Below are 20,455 nucleotides of genomic sequence, written 5' to 3' on the forward strand. Positions count from 1 at the left end.
TATATAAATTTTCTTTTCCTGATACATACACTTTTTGGTCATATATATGAAAATTACAGGGAGATAGGCACAGAGCGGGGAATTTTTAAATTTTTATTTTCCCTCTTTTTTACGATGAATAAGTAATCTGTCTTTTTTTTATCTTTTAAAAAAAGATTGTCTTGGATGATCATTGTGCCGCATGCCTGGAATCTCAGCACTCAGGAGGCTGAGGCAGGAGGATCATTGTGAGTTCAGGGTCAGCCTGAACTATATAGCATGAACTTGTCTCAAAAAAGACAAAAAAAAAAAAAAAAAAAAAAAGGTTGTCTCTGGCAGTCTCCCTTGTCACTGATGTTTGTCTCTTACCCTCAACACTGGCAACAATCTGTAAATAAGATTAGAATTCATTCAACAAATAGTTGTTAAACACTCACTGGAGGGCCAGGGAGATGGCTCAGGGGCTGGGGAGATAGCTTAGTAGAATAAATACTTGCCTGAGTTCAATCCCGGGTTCCGCCAAAAAAACAAACAAACAAACAAAAAAATCCACTCACTGGGCACTGAACTCTTCTTGGCCCTTACAAGTGTCAAAAGAAGTGCAAGAAAGGGTTTTGAGCTTATATTTATTGATCCTGATAATATACCAGACCTTTGGCATAGCTTCCCTCACTGAAGTATTTGTGTGGCTCTGTGAGGAAGCCCCTACTCTCCCCGCTAAGCTGAGGCTGAGAAAAGTGATGCACCTGTCTAAGGTCATAAAAAGAGGAAGTGGGAGAAACCAAGAGCCTATAACTTGAAAGCCTCCTTTCCATTGCTTTGCATGGCATTGTGAACTATTCCCAACTTTAAAAATCAACCTTACGAGCTATTTGTAGTTGATATTTTCCAGGTACTTGTCCTTCAGCCTGCTTTTTTAAGCCAGATAAAAGGATGCAAGAGATAAAGACGATATGGCCCCATCACAACTGGATCTATTGAAGACTATTCTATCCTCAAGTTACTTATTTATTCAGCAAAAAAAGAAAAGAAAATAAAAAGTCTACCATTTACTGTGTGTATATGTAAGTGCTGGGGCAATAATATCATTGGTTTCCTGATGTGTAAGAACAACAGCAGGACAGTGGGAAAAGGTTAAATTTGAGAGCAGAAGAAACAAGTCTTTTGAGAGACAGAAGATTAGTTTAGTGTTCACTATTCTGAATTTGTGGGAACTAGCCTAGCAGACATCTGATTTTTATCAACTTAAACAACATGCTTTATTTAATTTTCTTTTAGGAAACACACTCCCTCTCCCTCAGCCAGCTCCCTCTCCTTGAACACAGTATATGTAGTTCAGACCTTGCCAATCCAGGGACAAGAATGTGACCCAAACTAGGCAAATAAGAAAATTTTGTTCTTTTGCTACACCCATTGGGAAAAACAAAAACTTTCTGCTTAGGTTGCTAAATTGGTAGAATGTAAGCCTGCAGCTCTCAGGGACATCTTGCCCCCAACAGGGTGGGAGATTTTCTAGTGATAAAGGCCATAAAAAAGAAAAAAGCAGAAGATGGAGAAAGTTAAGGAGGTTCACTGTGAGTTTGAGCCAGCCTGGACTACATAGTGATTTCAAGGCCAGCGTGAGATACATAATGAAACCTTGTCTCAAAAAAAAAAAAAAAAAAAAAAAAAGAAAGAAAGAAAGAGAGAGAGAGAAAGAAAGAAAAGAAAAGAAAAAAACAGGGTCTCTCTATGTGCTTCAGATGGCTCTGAACTAGCTGTGTAGTCCAGGCTGTCCTGGAACTAGAAGCAATCTTCCTGCCTCAGCCTCCCGAGTTCTGGAATTACAGGTAAGTGCTACCATGTCCAGCTAAAACTCTTGTTAGATGTAGCTGTTTTAGCTGAGTTATTACAGAAGACCTTCAAGAGTTATGTGGGTCCAAAGCTCAGGAGAGAGATCTTGGCTGAAGACTGAGGTTATCCCTGGCTTGCTTATTTATTCCTTTAAGGGGAAAACCACTATAAATTCTGAACCAGAGGGTAACATGACCAGAAGTGCAAGGTATAAGATGGGTTGGGAGACGGCAGAGGCAAAGAAGTAGCTAGGAACCATCTAGCTGTTTTCCAGTGGGCCTGCTATGGGATGCTTGGCATTTGGTTTCAGGGAGTGGAAGGCTAGAGCCTACCATGTACAACCAAAGTCTTGGCTAAGAAGCTAACAATGTAGGGGGCCATGTTAACCATTGGGCTGGTCTATCTGGACCAAAAGAGCCTTGGGATTTGGAACGAGGGATAAGTCGAATGGCACTGAAACACTTATACTAATATGATGGCAAGGTTCTTGGAACCTATAAAGCAAGTCCCTGGGACCCTGAGTGCATAACCTTGTCATGAGTTTTAAGTTCCCAGAAGCTCAGGTCATCTGTTGGATTTCTATACATACGTGGGCAATGCCTCTACTGAACTCCCCAGTATACTTCCTGAAGTTTTATTTTTTATTTTTTGGAAGAACCGGGGATTGAACTCAGGCCCTTGTGCTTGCCAGGGAAGCGCTTATTCCACTGAGCCATCTCCCTGGCCCCATTCCTGAAGTTTTAGAAATACTCATTTCCCTATCATTCTCACATCTCGTTTATTCCCTCAACAATTACTTATTGAGTGCCCAATGATCTTGTGCTGGATGTTGGGGAGAGCACAATGAATAAAACAGTCATGGTCTGGGGAGATAGCACAGTGGTCTAAGTACTTTCCTGGCAAGCACAAAGAACCTGGGTTTGATGCCCAGGACCAAATGCTGTACCACCCCCAAAATCCCAGGTGCACCATGCTGACCACGGAAACCAGGTATGGTGGCCCACACCTGTGATCCCAGTGCTGAGAAGCCTAAAACAGGAGGGTCACTACGAGTCCAAGCTGTGTAGTGACACCTGGTACCAAATAATAAAATAAACAGTCATGATCGCTGTCCTCATGGGCATACAGGAATGGAGCAAACACATCATTGCATAAAAAACCCACAGCATTTCAAAAAGTGCTAAGAAATTTATACAGTCAGGAGAAAATATATCAAGGCTATCCAATCTCTCTCTCTCTCTTTCTCTCTCTCTCTCTCTCTCTCTCTCTCTCTCTCTCTCTCTGTCTCTCTCTCTCTGTCTCTGTCTCTCTCTCTCACTGGGAACCAAACTTGGGACCTTATACTAAGGCTCAGTCAGGTTAAGTACACCTATTGTAATACAGTTAGGGCAGTGCTTGGGGTAGCAGCAACCCTCATGATCTCTGAGTATAAGTCCTGGCTTCAAGCTGGTGTTCACCAGGACACATCTTCCCATTTCTGCCCCTGCAGGTTTGGACCTGCAGCTCTGGTCCAAAGCCTCCACAGCCCACCCTCACCATCCCCTCACCCCATCGCAGGTGGAGTGTAGTCCAGGCAGGATGGCAGGGGATGCCTGTCAGGGTGAGATAACCAGAAAATAGCAGACGGGCAAAGAACTGGGGGCTTCTAGTCTGGGAGCAGCTATGGAAAGGCCAAGATAGGGAAGGCTGGGTCCCAGAGGCAGCATATGCAGGCCGGTAAGGGATTAGGTTCAAGTGCAAGTACTGGAGGAAGAATGAGGCAGAAGGATGCTCTAATGCCAGGAAGTGACGTTGAGGAAGAGGGATGGGGGATGGATGGTGAAGAATGGAAGGGAGGCCGGAGCTGGGCCACATGGCTAGAAGAGATAGCAATAGGCAAGGGATGCTCAGGGACTCTGGGTTCCCAGGTCTCTTCCCTTCTTACCCCCAACTCTTTGTAGTCATTGCAGAGGGCTGAGAACACAGTAAAATTCTGGAGACTGCTTCTGAGGAAGGAGGGTATCTTAATAACATCATGGCCAGATCCATAGCTCTGAGAGAGGTGGGATAATCCACAGGACAGCAAAGGTACTCTAGTCCCCAAGGACTTTGAGAGGTCATGCATTCCATCCCCCTGTCTCCCGATACCCAACACCCCAAGCAGAAGCAAATCATATTCCCTCAAATCCTTGGACGACGACGAGATTCTCAGCTCTCTCCAGACTCTCTGCTTCCCATAATCCCTGCATGTAGGGAAGTTCTTAAAACCTAGACTCTATCCCTCCTGCTGCAGTGTCTGACTTGGTTTCTCCTATCCTGTCCTCCGTGGCTAGAGTTTTCTCTAGCCTTCACTCTGTGATCCCAGCTGTTCCTTAGGTTCTCCCCTCCAGCATTTCTTCCGCGTTGGTTGGTTCATTCTTCACAAAAGGTAACCCCAATGTCTCCTTACTGCAGTCCCTGGCATCGTCTCCCTTGTCGCATCCTAAGCCTCCAAGGCAGAAATGCACCCTTCTTCACCAGATAATTAACAGAATCAAGGGAGAGATCCAGGAGGAAGGGAATGAATTCAGGAGATGGGGGTTGGGGATAGATGCTCAGAACAGATGGAGGACAGAGACTTCCCAAGGAGGGGCAGGGACACCGCCGGTGGGCCTCACCGGTATCAGGGTCTCCCAGGAAGGCGTCCTCATCCTTTCGTCCCCTCAGCGGGGCCGCGGGCGCTGGCTCGTCCTCCGGCAGACGCGGGAAGCTGGTGATGCTCATGTAGTCCACCGGCGAGTAGGCACCCAGGGCGCTCTCCTGGCTGGCTTCGCTCTCTGCCGCCATCCTCGCCCTCACCCCCCAGCAGCGCAGCGCCTGCCGGAAGTGGCTGAGCGGGGGTGGGGGTGCGAGGGCGGAGGGCGGGGCTTGAGTTCCTGGACAGCCGAGAGGGGGCGCCCCCACAGTCTACAGTGTCCTGAGCTGACTCGCCCCCACCTGCTTAGCAGCCAGCAGTGGACCCACAAGCGAGGAGAGCTGAGAAGCAGTGGAGGGTTGGCGTGGGGAGCGTGCTACAAGCGCAACGAAGGTGGCTCTGGGCCACTCACACAACTGGGGCCAAACCTCTTCCTTCTTTCATTCTGAATCCAGCTAGTAATTTACGCAGACCCCAAACTCTTTCTTTGGACCACAGATCCTTTCTAACCACAAATCTCTTTGACCCCAGACCTTGTCTCTGACCCAGAACAAATCTCTGGACCACAAACCTCTTCTTGGACCTTTTAAGATGCTTTTCCAGTGTCAGACTACTTCCATACTAGATCTCTACATTCACATCACCCATAGATCCCTTTGAAAATTCCAGCTCCTGCCTAATCCCTAGACTTTTCCACCTTCAGACCCCTCCTTGGATAACGGATCTCTCTTCTGACCTCAAATCCTATTTAAACCGCAACCTCTTCTGGAACCTCTGATCCATCAGCAGAGGAAAGGCATCCTCAAACTTCAGTGTGTGTTGGGATTTTTGAAAGCAAATTCCCAGATTCCACTTCAGAGATTATGATTCAGTAGACTCCAACGAGGACTTCGGAACCTGAATATTTATTGTCCTTTTTTAAAAAATATGTTTGGGACAGGGTCTACTGGCTCTTACTGCGTAGATCAGATTAGTAGTGATCCTCCTGTTTTTGGCACCGCAAGTGCTGGGATTACAGGTGTGTGCCACCACACCCAGTCTCAATTGCTGTCTCAGCGTGCCCCGGTGGCAGGACCAGCACGCATGCCAGGGATCAAACCCCAGTCCCTCACTTGCCTAAGCAGGCTCTTTAATCCACTGACCTATCTGGCCAGCCTAAGAGTTTATCTTTTAAAATGTGATTCTGGAAAAGACATTTTGAGAAAAAAAATAATGGTGTGGGAAGCTAGGGAAGTGGAATGGGGAGGATAAAAAGCTGAGAATGAGTCTCTTTTGTTTAGTTGCCTGAATTCTGTTTCTGGTAATACTGCTAGCAATATGTGTGATCTTGAATAAGACAGTATCCTTCATCTGTAAAATGGAAACAATAGTGTTCAGTTTAAGGAGTTGTGATAAGGATTAAATAAAGGTTGAAAGGTGCCTCATAAAGGAATTGACACCTATTTAATGCCATCATCATCATTACTTTAATCTTGTGGATTCTCATCCTATCCAAGCCTATCCATCATTTCTACATTTTCAGGAATTCCAGCCACACTACTGCTTGGGCTACTTCTTCAGATCTCTAAGGATATGAGATGTTTTCTCCTTTATGAGGCCTGTAGTCCAGACATCTACCTATCACACAGTCCACAGGAAAATGGAGGAAGCTGGTTAGGCTCTTGAACACACATCTCTCCCTAACACCAGACTCCAGTCTCAAAAGTTTTAGCATTTACTACGGTCATAGCAACTGCAGTACCGACGATAGACATGAGGTGGCGGCAGTGGGTAGGAAATTGTACGGTTTTGGAGAAAGGGTTGAGAAAGGGGACTGGAAGGAAAGAAAGGTCACTCAGCTGCGTGGTGTTGGTGTTGGGTATGTTGACTATCTCTATGTGTATGGGTAGAACTACACGTACCTTCCTCTTCACAGAGAGGATATTATTTCCTCAATGAAGTCCTATTTTGCTCCTATAAAGTCTGATCCTCCCCATGTGACATGACCCTGCTAAATGAAGTCTGTGTCACCTCCGTGATATTCACTCTTTAAATGTAGTTGAAGGCCCCTCAGTGGGATTTGAGTTCTCTTCCTGGGGTCCAATCTCCTTGGCAAAGTCTGTATCTATCTCTTAAGATGAAATCCATGTCCCTTTAGTAGGATCAGTGCCATTCAGTGCCATTTATGTCCCATACCAGGTTTAGAGCCTTTCCATGGGATCTGACAGCCACTGCCCCCAATAGTTCCTTAGTGGAGGCCACATACCTTCAGTGAAGTGTGTGTTCCTCTGATGAGAATGATGTGTATTTGATTAAATATGTCTCACCACTGACAACCATGTCCACTCTGTGTGTGTGTGTGTGTGTGTGTGTGTGTGTGTGTGTTTATGGTGCCAGGGATCCAACTTCAGACCTTGTGCATGCCAGTCAGGTGCTTATGCCACTGAGCTGTCTCCCCGGCCCCACTCTTTGCGTCTTGAGTGGGCCCAGAAAACCTTCCTTTGAGGACTGAGTAGGCTCTGTTTTTTATGTCTGAACATGGGGAGACTTTTCTGCTTACAATGTGCTAGTTTTCTGGTAATCTGAGCAAAAAATGGAGAAACAGACAGGAAGGGAGTCAGGTCTAAGTGGGGTGACAAGTCTTCTGTGGGCACCAGGAGGCAGAGGCTGTCTGTTTCAGACCTCAGAATCACTCTTGGATTTAGACATTAAATGATTCTTCTTCTCTTGACAGTAAATTCACAAGTAGGGTAGGCCTTTATTTTGTTGTTGTTTGTTTTTGAGACAGAATCTTTTTTAAAAATTTATGTATTTTGTACAGGGTCTCACTATGCAGCTTGGACTTGTAGTGACCCTCCTGTTTTCAGCCTCCCCAGGGTAGAGGCATGTGCCACCATATTTAGACTCTGTGGCCTGCTTAGCATGCCCAGGGGCAGAGCTAGAGTGGCATGCAGTCCTGGGGATAGAACCCTGCACTTGCCTAAACATGTGCTTAGTCTGCTGAGCTATCTTGCAGGCTCTGAGACTGAGTCTTGATATGTAGTTCAGGCTGGTCTTAAAATCACAGCGATCTTCCTGCCTCAATCTCCTGAGTGCTGGCATTACGGGCATGTGCCATCACACCTGGCTTAGGTGTGAGTGCAGGTAGGAGACAAGGATCCTGCCAGGCTTCTTTCTGGGTGGAGAGAATAGAGGGAAGCCAGAGGTAACTGAGCTCAAGTAACTGGGTGGAGAGAATTAGAGGGAAGCCAGAGGTAACTGGAAGGTGAGAGGAATCCTTTAGGTAAAGAAACTGGGAAGCAAAGAGAATGTGAATGATTCCTCCTATTTGCATAGACATTGGTATTTTATAAGCCTTAGCTTCAACCCGAGACAGTAAAAAGACGGAAGTTTGCCCCTAACTTGGTTGTTTACTCTCTAACTTTGTAAAAGTTACTTCCTTTTTCTACGTTTATCATTTGTGAAGTGAGTTTTTTGGTTTTGGTTTTGTCATTGTTTTGCAAAGACCTGAGGACTTTTTCTAGTCCTCACTTAAAGAATTTTGTAGTTTAGATTCGCGTGGAGATTTATGGAAGCGAGAACGAAAACATGTCCTCAGAAGTGGGAGAAAAATCCAGCTGGCCTCAGGGCTAGCGGAAAAGGGTGCCCTGTCCAGAGGGCTGTGCCCTCAAGGTCGAGGACTTTTTCCTGAGGACAGGATCGCGTGTTGCTCAGAGAGGAGGGGACTTGGCAGAAAGGCAATCATCTGAAGGACTGTTCTCCATCTGGCTTTCCAACTCGGTAGAATGACAGTCTGGTGCAATCAGACCACGAGAAGACTCCGTGATGGACTTAACTCCTCGGAAGAGCCCTGCCTCTTTTCGCTAGTGCCCTGTCCTAACCCAGCCCCTTATCTGTCACTCCAAGACCTTAGCTCGGTCAGTCCATGGGCCTGCCTCCTGTCCTGTCACATTAAGCCGGCTACTCCCCATCACTCCATGGGCCCACCTCCTCGCCTGTCAGGCCTAGCCCCGCCCCTACGCTGTGATTGCTCGAGCCCACTCCCTCCCCTGACACGCCCGTTCCGCTCCTGCTGCTTTCACTCCAAGACCCCGCCCCTTCCGGCAGGTCGGCTCCGCCCCTACCTTTCGACTTTTCTATACGGTGCTGAGAGTCTCTCGGTTTTCGCTAAGCCTGGGCACGCCCACACCACAGGCCCCGCCCACTACCGGCTGACTAGGACCCGCCCGACCACTAGGTTCCGCCCCTCATATAAAGGCTCCGCCTCGGGGAGGGGGGGTGGTTGGACTGTTTTCCGCTCCCTGGCAGCAGCTGGACGCGCTCAGGCTGCTCTGTGCTCGGAACGCGACACGATGGGGCTTCCTGAGGAGCGGGGCCGGAGCGGCAGCGGGAGCCGGGAGGAGTCTGGAGGCCGGGGCCGGGCGCGGAGTTGGTCTCCGCCGCCCGAGGTCAGCCGCTCGGCTCACGTCCCCTCGCTGCAGCGCTACCGCGAGCTGCACCGGCGCTCTGTGGAGGAGCCGTGGGGTGAGGCTGGGCCCGGCAAGCCCGAGGGGGGGCGCCAGTAAGGAGAGGAGCTGGGCAGGTTCCTCTGGTAAATTGAGGGGTCCGTGAGGAGGTGGAGTTTCCCTGAGATAAGAATTGTGGTGCTCTGAGGAGAAGAAAAAAGAGTGCTGGGAGGAGATGGGGTTCTCTGAGGAGGGTTCCCGGAGCTGAGGGTTCCCCGGTAGTTGGGGCGATCCCCAGGGAGCTAACAGTTCCGTGAGTAGGTGGGGGCTCTGTAGGAGATGTGGGTTTCCAGGCGGAAGAAGTGCATTTCCTAGAGGAGATCGGTTGAGGGATGTTTCGGTGAGAATAGTTCCACGAGAAAAGAAGGGGACTTCTGAGGTGAAAAGAAGGTCTCTGAGGGCCGAGGGGGCACCTGCAGGGAGGAGGCCAGAAGAGAACGTTCTTTGCTGCCCTTTGACACAAGCTCAGCCCGTGCCTCTCGAGACCTCTAACTTGGAAACTTCACAACTCTTGAGTAGGTGTGGGTCCCATCTTGGGATCCCACATCTATTTTTTAGTACATCAGAAATCCCAGTGGAATTACTCAACATAAGACTGAATAAGTCACTTTAAATGTCAGAAATTTAAAAATAATTTTTTCCCAGTTCTGGGGAGCAAATCCAAGGTCTCTTACATTAGGTTCAGCTACACTTCCAGCCAAGGTTTTTCATTTTTGTTTTAATTTGGGCACCAACTGTCAATAACTCCGATTCTAATATATCTCCATGTCTTTTAAGATGTGCCAGGAAAATTTCCTGTCCTTGCCTCGGTAAGAGTACAAAATTGCAGTTGAGGCAACTTGAAGTTTGGTGGTGGGACACGCATAAGCCACAAATCACACACTGAAAATTCAGCTTTAGAGTCTGGCTCTGCCTGTCATTAACTGTGGGTCTTAGGCAAATTTCTGAACTTTTCTGAGTTTCCTTTTCTTCATGTATGATATATGAATAATAATAATACCTGCCTCAGAAGCTAGATAGATCATGTACAGATCTCTATGATGAATGTTATCAGTATGTATATTTAAAATGTATCAATAAAAAAGAAAAAACTTGCCTCATGGATTTGTACAAAGACTAAAGTGGGTAATAAGCAAAGTGTGCATTATAGAATACCTGTTAAACTGCAGACATTCAGAAAATGGTGATTAGTTTGATAACAAAAATAACCTGGATGGAGTAATTACAGGGGAATACAAGTAGAATTGAATCAAGCATAAAATAGTTGATTGCTGCAGGTGGTGTCCGGGTTTGTCATCAGCCTTTTCATTTTTCTATTTTTTCACATCATGAGTTTACCTGTTTTCCAGAGGTGATTTATTGCTACCACAATAACTTCTATATATCTACACACATACCCAGCATTTCACTTAGGCTCTGGTCCCATATTTCAAAGAGCTATTGATCATTTTTGTTCACATACTATGTTATTATTCCATATTCAACATGACTATGACTAAAATTTACCAATTTTCTCTCCCCAACCTGTTCCTAATTTTGTAATTCCTTTTGGGTTCAATGGCACTATCCCAAACTAAAATCTCATCAACCTCTCCTCTGAAAAGATAGCTACATATCTTACCTATTTAAACATTGCTTACCGCTTGCTAAGCACAGTTTCAATCTGATTGGATATGGGAACTGTTATAACCCCCTTTTTACAGAGGAGGAAACTGAAGCTTAGGTATACTAACTTGTACAGTCATAATAGTGGTGGGGTTGGGACGTGAGGCAAAGCACTCAACTACAGACTCTGTACTCCTACTAGTGATACAATTCTTCCCTCACCTCATCCTCACAGGATGCTTTTCTGCAAATTCTGTTAAATATTCCTTCAAACTCTCAGGTTTACCTTTCTTTCATTTTCACAGATATATGAAAGAAGTATCCCCCTAATTCTCTCTCCCTGTCTTATCACCTTCAAACTCTCTAGTAGATTTAGGTAAATAACCCTTAGAATGATAGTCTAGAAGCACTTGCTTTCCTGTGTAGTTGCAGAAATTTTGGATGTTTTCTATGGTTTCAAATTAAATTTGTTTTTCTTTTACAGTTTCTAATCTAGCCCCACTCTACCTCTTTATCCTTATCTTCCATTAGTACTTACCATACCCCTCATTCTGAACAGCTCATTCTTGATATCCTGGATACATAAAAGTCCCTCTCACCTCCCTGCCTCCCTGCTTCATTTTCCTTTTGTTCCTTTCTACAAAAACAAACAAACAGAACAAAAAATAATTCATTATCCTCATCTTTTTCATTTATTTATTATTTTTATTTTGAGGTACTAGATTGAGCCCAACACTTGACAATGCTAGGCAAGCTTCCTACCCTCAGCAACAGGTTTGAAACCAGGTCCTTTGTACTAGGTTACATCCCCAGCCCTTTTTTTTTTTTTTTTTTTTTTTTGGGTGGAACCAGGGATCAAACTCAGGCCCTTGCACTTGCCAGGGAAGCACTTATTCTACTAAGCCATCTCCCTGGCCCCTTCCAGCCCTTTTTATTCTGAGACAGGGTCTCCAACTTGCCCAGGCTGGGCTCAAACTTGTGATTCTCCTGCCTCAGCTTTTCAAAGTGCTAAGTGCTGAGATTACAGATTTGTGCCACATTGCTCAGTGAGTAAGCATATTATTAAGTGTCTGTATTCTTACTTTAGGCATATATTCCTTTGGAGAGGTTTCTGTGCTTCCTGTGCTTGTTTTCTCTATAAAATTAGAGTAATATGTATGTATAGGACCATAATATACTGTCATAAAGGTTAACAAAATGTCTAGTCCTGATACATGAATGGCATTCACTAAATGCCGGTTCCCATTGGCTTTTTCTTTAATGGCTATTCCATATCCTATTATATTTCTCCTTTATTACTAGTTTTCATCAACTTATCTAGCATTGTGATGTCTTGGGTTCAACTTTTGAGCTTTTAGTTGTTTCTAGGTTTTTAAAAAATATTATTAACAGTGTTGCTATAAACATCTTTTCAATAATCACCTGGTTCTTTTGGAGTATATTCCCCAAGGTTGAGTTAGCAGATAAATGGTTTAAAATAATTTAAAATCCTGTCAAGCATCACCTTCTATCCAGTAAGATTGTGTGATTTCTTGCAATGCCATTATTGTATAGGTATATCTATACACCCAGGACCACCAAACCATTGGGTTCAATAATTTTTGTTTTATCTTTGTTAGTTTTATTAGTATAAATAGCACTGTAGAATTGATTTAGTTTGGGTTTCTGTAATAAATTGGAAGGTTTTATGCCCTGTGATTTAGCTTTAAATTCTTAAATTATATTCAGAACTACTTCATGTGTTAGTCTTCCCTCTCCATGTAGGTTGCATAAGTTTTCTTTTGTTTGTTCATTTGTTTTTGAGGCTGGATTTCACAGTGTCACCCAAGCTGGTCTTGAACTACCTTAGCTTTCTGAGTAGCTGGGAGTATCATGTAGCACCGTGTGTAGCCTGTAGTTGTATAAATTCTAAATCATGGAGCCAGGAATAAACTTTTTAGCCTATATGATTTCGTTTCTTATAAAACAAGGGGGTGATAATCTATAAGATTTCATCCCTTGTTTTTGTTCTAAGTGTCTCTTTCCCCTTTAAGTCCTAAATCGATACTCATCCAAAATTTTTTGCCTTTCTTGTTTTGTTTGTTGAGTACATTTTCTCCAGAGTAATGAGTCAGATTTTTAAGGATGTAAATCAGATTATGAAGCTCTCTTGTGTAAAGTCTTTTAAGGGCTTTCCATGACCTTGGGATAAATATCAGATTCCTTACCATGCACAGAATAATTACATGATCTACTCAGTTATGTATACGTCCCAGTCTATGGCAGTACCATCCTGAACTCACCCGATCTCATCTGTATACATCCCAGCATCAGTTCTTGTTTTCTTTATCCTCAGTGTTTTAGCTTCAAGGAGTTTCTCTTAAAGTAAGTCCTGAGTCCCTCACATCCCATATTTGTGCTCCCTCCTTTGGTGAGGAACTAGAGAAAAATTCATCTTTTGGTTTTTATCAAAAATATTTTGGGGGGCCAGGGAGATGGCTCAGTAGAACAAGCGTTTGCCTGGCAAGTGCAAGGGCCTGAGTTCAATTCCCAATTCTGCAACAAAAAAAGAAAAAAAAATTCCTTGGGTCAGCGAGATAGCTCAGCGGATTGAAGTGCCTGCTTAGGCAAGATTAGGCAAGCGCTGGGACTGTGGTTCGATTCCTGGCACCACATGCCATACCATGCCCTCAGGGCAGGCTGAGTGGGCCACAGAAAAAATATTCCTCATCAAAGTTCAGATTTTGTTTTGAGACAGGGTCTTGCTCTGTAATTCAGACTGACTTTGAACTCATGACAATCCTGCCTCAGCCTCTTGAGTGCTGGGATTACAGGTGTGTACACCCTGCCCTGCTAAAAGTTTAAATCTTGACTTAAATTGTATAACCTGAGGCAAATTAGTTGACCCCTCTGAGTCTTATTTTCAGATTTATAAAATGAGAGTGAACTGGATACATGCCTCTAATCCAAGCACTCCAAGAGGCTGAGGCAGGAGGATTGGCATGAGTTTAAAGCCAGCCTGGGCTGCATGGTGAGTTCAAGGCTAGCCTGAACTACACAGTGAGATTATGTCTGAAAAAACAAACACAATAAAAATGAGTGTGAAGTAATGCTTCCTTCTTAGGGTCATGATAAGGATTAAATAAAATTCTAAACTAGGCATGGTGATACCCCTCTGTAATCCCAGCACTCAGGAGGCTGTGACAGGAGGATTGTTGCAAGTTGAAGACCAGCCTGCAAGGGAGCTCAAGGCCAGCCTGAACTACCTAGCGAGACCCTGTCTCAAAATGATGGGGGAAAAAAGATTGTAGATATAAAGAGTTTAAAGTAACATCTAGTATAATACACTTTGTGCAAGCTGTAGTAGAAGGTGATGCTTAATAAATAATTGCTAAGAGAGAATGAACAATTTGAGAGAAGCAAGAGATAATCATGGAAGGTTCAGTGAGAAAACAATTTCTTCTTTTCACTGTTTCATTAAAAATTTTACTGGCATTATACCTAATATCACAAAAGAAAAAAATGTATTGAACACTTACTATGCAAAATGGATAAACAGTTTAAAGGCCAGGGAAGCATTTGATCACGATTCAGCCCTTAGGAATGAAGGTAGGTTAGGAGAATAGTAGGTAATAATATTAGACAGGTAAGGAAGGCTGAAACTGGAGGATAAAATGTTCAAGGCCAGATCGGGAGTCCTAAGACAATAAAGTTGTGACTTGGTCCCATGCATAGATCCCTGAAAAGCCTAGAAATACCTGGGTTTTTCTTCTTGTTTCAGAGTTTTGGGGTGATATTGCCAAGGAATTTTACTGGAAGACCCCATGCCCTGGCCCGTTCCTGAAGTATAACTTTGATGTGACTAAAGGGAAAATCTTCATTGAGTGGATGAAAGGAGCAACTACCAATATCTGCTACAATGTGCTGGATCGAAATGTCCATGAGAAGAAACTTGGAGATAAAGTTGCTTTTTACTGGTAAAAATATTTTTATTTTGTGGAAGATGAAAACAGTCACATTTATATAGTGTTTCACAGTTCATGAATTACTGTAAAGTCTATTAACATTTGGTGCTTATAACAATTCAGAGTGAGCAAAGTATCATAAAAGTACTTCAAGGAAGTTAAATTATTTCCGTCAAGTCTCATAATTAGCTAGGTGTGGTAGCACACACCTATAATCCCAGCTCTCTGGAAGGCTGAAACTGGAGGATAAAAAGTTCAAGGCCAAACTGGGCAATTTAGCAAGGACTTGTTTCAGAATAAAAGAAAAAGGGCTGGAGATGTAGCTGAGTGGTAAAGCACTTGCCTACAGTGCTGACTGGGGTTTAATCCCAAGTACTGAAAAAAATCGTAAATTGTATCTAACAAAATGAATTTAAATCCTGCCTTCTAGTCTAGCGTTTTTGGTTTATGGTTGCAGAAGAAGAACTGGGGATGGTAAATGGAAGAGAACAGGGCTGAATAGCTTTCTTTCCCATTCTTGCTTTGGGAAGAAAACATGGATATTGGGTTTTTCACCCCCTCCTCTCACTGTTATCATTACCTTTTACTGGGCTATGTGCCAGATATTATGCTTAAGTGCTTAACAAATATTATCTCATTCAGTACAACTGTGATAGTTCTATTCTTTTCTTCAATTTACATATATGGAAATGGAAATTCTGAAAAATTCAATGACTTTTGAAGTCAAACACTTAACAAGAAGCAGGACTGAGACTCAAACCTGGGCAATATAACAGAGCTTAAATTCTTGACTATGATACTATGTATGTACTACTCTAACTCATTTAGTTGCACTTTTACAGTTGTAGAACTTAAGCAAAGCAATGTTTCACATAGTGAATAAAGTTGCAAAGTGACAGAACCAAAATTCAAACCCAAGTCTGCTTGTGCCACTACACAATACATCCTCCCCAGCTACTCAGACCTGTAGGAACTAATACTTCCTTTCCCTAGCAACTTACCGCTCTAGGAAGTACAACTGTACGGAACCTAAAGTCAGTGAGGTTCTAGCAATTGGGGTATTGCTTCTGCCACCACCCAGGAGCTCTGCAAACCGACCTATATTTTAAAACTAGCTAATAAGAATAGGTTGGATACTTCATGGAAAAACTAAGTTTCCCAGTTTGTGTGGTACACTGAGAAGAGCACTAATTTGAAAAACAAGACGTTTGGGTTCTCCTGCTAATTCTGCCATTAACTTGCCCTGTAACCACAGGCAAGATGTTTTACTGCCTCAGAATTTTCCTCTTTCATTAAGTGGGAATAGTAATTCTACTTTTATCGTTTCCATTAGGTTGTTATAAAAAAGGTTAATAGCTTTCTCTTTACATTAGGTTGTCAAAAAAAATCCAGTGGTCCTATAAAAGCATTTATTTATTTGTCTAGGAACACTGTAACACTGTACTGTAAAAGTTGTTCTTTCCTTTCCCCTCCTTCTTTTTTTTTTTTTTTTTTCAGACAAGATTTTGCTATGTAGTTCAGGCTAGCCTTGAATTCACTATGTACCCTAGGCTGGCTTTGAACTCAGGGCAATTATCTTGCCTCAACCTTCTGAGTGCTGGGATTATAAATGCATGCCAACATGCCCATCTTTTTCTTCTTTTTAAGACAGGGACTTGCTCGATAGTCAAGTTGCCCACAAGCTCACAATCCTCCTGCTTCAGCCTCCCAAGTGCTGAGATTATAGGCACAGCCACCAAGCCTGGCACACAAAAGGCTGATTACCATATTGCTATTGCTTGTTTAGGGATCACTTGTCACTAAAACTCTCTATTATGTCATTTTTTTGGTTTCTGTACTAGGACTTATGCTTGAGCTCTAGCCAGCACTTGGGCCCATCTCTTAGGCTCCTTAAGGTTCAGAAAACTTTTAAAAATCTACAAAGGAAATGAATTTGTTAGAATTTGTTAACTGGTTTGAAAGAACTCTAGTGCCCAATGATAGACAGAAATCACAGGCTACATTTGTTTAATCACTGGAAATTGCTCCAAAACTCCTGAAGCCTTTCTTTTGTGAGACACTAGTTCCCCTACCTTCTTTTCCTAAACAGACTCTAAAGGAGCCTTTCTTTCCTAAAATGTAAAATGAAAAGTGTCAGTTAAATCAGTGTTTTCCAACGCATGCTCCTGGAACCACTAATGACATTCTCTTTCTGTGATGCTGAGAATTGAACCCAGCACCTCATGCATATTAGGCAAGCATTGTACTGTTGAGCCCTTTTTATTTTTTATTTTGAGACAAGCTCTTCCAAAATTCCCCAGGCAGGCCTTGAACTTGTGATCCTTCTGCCTCAACCTCCCAGAGTGCTGGGGTTATAGGTGTGTGTCACCATACCTTCTCTCTTTGCCTTATTTTTATTTTTGTACTATTTACCTTTATCCTATATTCACTATTTTCTAAACTTTTCTATCATGTCTTTTATTTTATTAAGTCCCCCCATAGTCCTCTCTGTTAAGATCTGCCTTCTTTCTGCTATGATTTTTATGGTTTTAAAAAATGACATTTTCCCCAATGATTTGCTGCAATTGATGTACTTCTATAGAGTTAGCTCACCTTCCTTCTTCTCCCTCCTGCTCCTTCTCCCTCATTTTCCACTGCTGCCTTTTCCTCCTCTTTCTTTTCCTCTTGCTCCTAATCCATTCTTTCTCCCAGTACTAAGGAGTGAACAGAGTGGTACTCCACCAACAAGCAAGAGTTGCATTCCTAGCTCTTTTAAAAATTTTCTTATGTTCAGACAATATTGTTTATTTTCCCCAGCTGACCTTGAATTTGTAATCCTCTTGTCTCCTTCATTCTCCAGAAAAGCTGAGATTATAAATATACATAAATACACATGACTAGAGCTTTCTTTCCTTAGGGTTTTCTTCTCAATTTCAACTGTCATTTAGATAGCTGTAGTCGGTAGATTAAAAGATTAGCACGCGCGCGCGCACACACACACACACACACAATTCTCTTAGCTTGGCAGCATAACTGCCTTTCTGGCAAGTGCAAGGTCTGAGTTTGATCCCTGGTACTGGTACTGCTTGCCTTGCCATTGTGTGTGTGTGTGTGTGTGTGTGTGTGTGTGTGTGTGTGTATGAGTCTTTTATTTATTTGGTACAGGGTCTTGCTACACAGCTCGGACTCATAGTGATTCTTCTGTTTCAGCCTCCCCCCTGCTGTGATTACAGGTGTGTGCCACCACACCCAGTTTTGGTGGCTGCATGGCTCACCTGGGGTTCTGGGGCCAGCCCAGAATGCAGTACTTCGCATTGAACCCAAGTCCTTGCATTTACCAGGCAAACACTTAGTTCACTGAGCTATCTCTGCAGCGTGTGTGTGTGTGTGTGTGTGTGTGTGTGTGTGTGTTTTGTATTGGCTTCACACTCAGCACCTTTGTCTCTCAAGGGCACACTGCCTGGCCTCCCAGACCTTCTGAACTATGGATGGAAGCCTTACTGACCTCACAACTCTTACATTCTGCTTGCACCTAAAATCAGAACCATGTGAATGATGACCCCTGGAGCAGTATCTGGGATTCCCTCTCTCTAGGCTGTAGGGGTCCAGGGCCTGGAATGCTGAGCATGCTGAATCCAATTCCCAGGAACAAATTCTCTAGGCTGCTACCATCCTGGAAGATGGTGCTCTGGGGTTTTCTTCTCCAAATAGCCTTTTACTTTTGCAATTTTGAGGCTGCAAAGGGTAGACTCCTGCTTGTGAGGCCCTCAGGCAGTCTTTTCTGTTCTCCTGTTCCTTTTCAGCAATCAAGATCTCCTTTGCTCTATTTTAGCAATTCAAAGCTTTACTGGAGTTTCCTTTCTGACCAAACTCATACCATTTTAAAACGTTCTGCTGAGTTCTTTGCTCTCTATTTTCAACGTAGATGTGGTTAAATGCCTCAATATTCAAATACCTTAAATTTCTCCTATAAGATTAGTTAGCCTGTTGCCCTTAATCTCAGTCTCAGGCAAATTTTCTGGACTTGAGTACAGTGCAGACAAACTTTCTTCCCAACCATAATGCACATGCTCTGGAGTTCAGGAGCCAGTGCAGTTCTTCTTCCCAGCAGAAATCTCCTGAGCCTGTTCTTTACTGGATTATTGGTGTTCTGACTAGCATCTCCCATACAGTAGCCTAAGGCATTTTAGTGCTACTGTTTTGGCTGGCATCTCCAAACCTTTATAAAGTCTTCCCACAAGTCATTCCCAAAGGCTCTTGTGCCACACAGTTACATATAGTCACAGCATTGACTTCACTTCTGGTATCAAATTCTGTCTTAGTTACTTTTCTTATTGTTGAGATAAAATACCTGATATCCAAAAGTAAAGGTGAAAAGGTTTATTTAATTCACAGTTTATAGAGGTTTTAGCTAGCTCCAAGGCAGGGTGGCACATGACAAAGGAGCAATAGTTCAAGGTTGTGGAAGACAGCAAAAACAGAGAGAGTGAGAGAGTGAGTGAGAGCAACAGAGAGAGAGAGAGAGAGAGAGAGAGAGAGAGAGAGAGAGAGAGAGCTCTTTCTGTCCCTTTTATTGTATCCAGTCTACTGGGATTAGAGCAGTGCCAGTCTAATCAGTGCACTGATCCAGCAATCACCCACCCTTAACCTCAGCACCTTTAATCCCAGCATTGCACTAAGAATCAATCACATACCCTAGATACAGCTACCTCTAAAATGCCCTATAACCACATGAGGTTTTGGGGGGGACATCTAGACATAAACCTTAATCTCAGTCTTAGACAAAGACTCTGGACGTGGGTAAAATGCAGACAAATAGTAATAATATATTTAGAATTTTAAGCAACTATTAGAGTCTGTCTAGGTCAATTTTTCTTTATAGATTGATAGGTTAAGGACCAGAGATGGTAAGTGATTTGCCTAAAGTTTATGTATATTTTGCAGACAGAACTGAGACTATTCTCAGATTTTCTTACACCTTGTCAGTTGTTCTTTTTCTCTATGTGGCAGCACTCATCCTGGTAGCCAACACTTGTCTGTAACAGATAAAAAAAATTATTCATATTAGTCATATTTTATTAATTTATTTTAGAAATCAGATAAAATTTGTTATTAGGTTTAAAATATTTCCAACCTTGGCTTTCTCAATGTCCAAAAATAATAATAGTGACTAATATCTACTCAGTGCTTTCAGTATACCAGGAATTGGACTCATGGTATGTCATCCTATTCAATCTTACTCAATTGACAACTCCGTGAAATAAAAGCTATTTTTATCCACATTTTATATCTAACAAACTGGTATTCAAGAGGTTAAGTAAATTATCCAAGATCAGACAGCCAGTTAGTGGCATAAATAAAACTCAACTGGGTTAATTTGACACCAAAACCCATTCTCTTATTCTTTACATTCTACTACTTCCCCATAATGTTTTCTCTATTTTATGAAAAATTTGGATAAGTGATTCTTTGTAGTTTTGCCTTTAATCATTTTCAGGCTGTGTTATGCAGACCTTTAACTTTGGGTGTCAGGTATTTTGTCTCAGCAATGAGAGAAAAATAACTAAGATAGAATTTAGTACCAGAATTGGAGTCAATAGTAAGGCTAAATTTGTTTGGAATAAAAGGTTTATGCAAGGAGTAATTTATTCCACAAGTACTTACTGAGGCACTATTCTGAACAAGGCAAAGTTCCTGTTCTCATGTAGCATGCAGTCTAGCTTGAGGAGATTGACAATAAAACAACTGCTAAATTTATGACATATAGATGGGGGCTATGGAAAAATACAGAGCAAAGGTCAATTAAGACTCAGGACATATGAGAACTTGTACTGTAACGTCATGTACCTCGGTAGTGTCCCAGATTTTCTGATCAAGAAGGTTATGGGGCCAAAGAGGAAACTGATCGATGACGTGGAGTGTGCCTAAGGAGAGTCACATGAGGAGAAGACACTCTCTCAGGCTTTCACAGAGAGCAC

The 20,455-nt window shown here is 43.0% G+C and overlaps 2 protein-coding genes across 5 annotated transcripts in view; one reads left to right on the plus strand and one right to left on the minus strand.

The window, feature by feature from the left end:
- Ggt7 (gamma-glutamyltransferase 7) overlaps window positions 1–4,655 on the minus strand; it is a 26,390-nt gene extending 21,735 nt beyond the window's left edge. Inside the window, exon 1 of one of the 3 annotated variants that reach the window (XM_004630836.2) lies at window positions 4,449–4,655. In XM_004630836.2, coding sequence (XP_004630893.1) covers window positions 4,449–4,617 — 169 coding nt within the window. In that variant the 5' untranslated portion in view covers window positions 4,618–4,655. The remainder of the gene's footprint in view (window positions 1–4,448) is intronic. The other 2 variants (XM_023714781.1, XM_023714780.1) reach the window with 2 other exon arrangements.
- A 4,071-nt stretch (window positions 4,656–8,726) lies between these two features.
- Window positions 8,727–20,455, plus strand: part of Acss2 (acyl-CoA synthetase short chain family member 2) — a 54,878-nt gene continuing 43,149 nt past the window's right edge. For both annotated transcript variants that reach the window (XM_004630838.2, XM_004630837.3), the window contains exons 1-2: window positions 8,727–8,968; window positions 14,315–14,510. In XM_004630838.2, coding sequence (XP_004630895.1) covers window positions 8,797–8,968; window positions 14,315–14,510 — 368 coding nt within the window. In that variant the 5' untranslated portion in view covers window positions 8,727–8,796. The remainder of the gene's footprint in view (window positions 8,969–14,314; window positions 14,511–20,455) is intronic.

The sequence above is a fragment of the Octodon degus genome, unplaced genomic scaffold, assembly GCF_000260255.1.
Source record: "Octodon degus isolate 3935 unplaced genomic scaffold, OctDeg1.0 scaffold00037, whole genome shotgun sequence".
NCBI lineage: Eukaryota > Metazoa > Chordata > Mammalia > Rodentia > Octodontidae > Octodon > Octodon degus.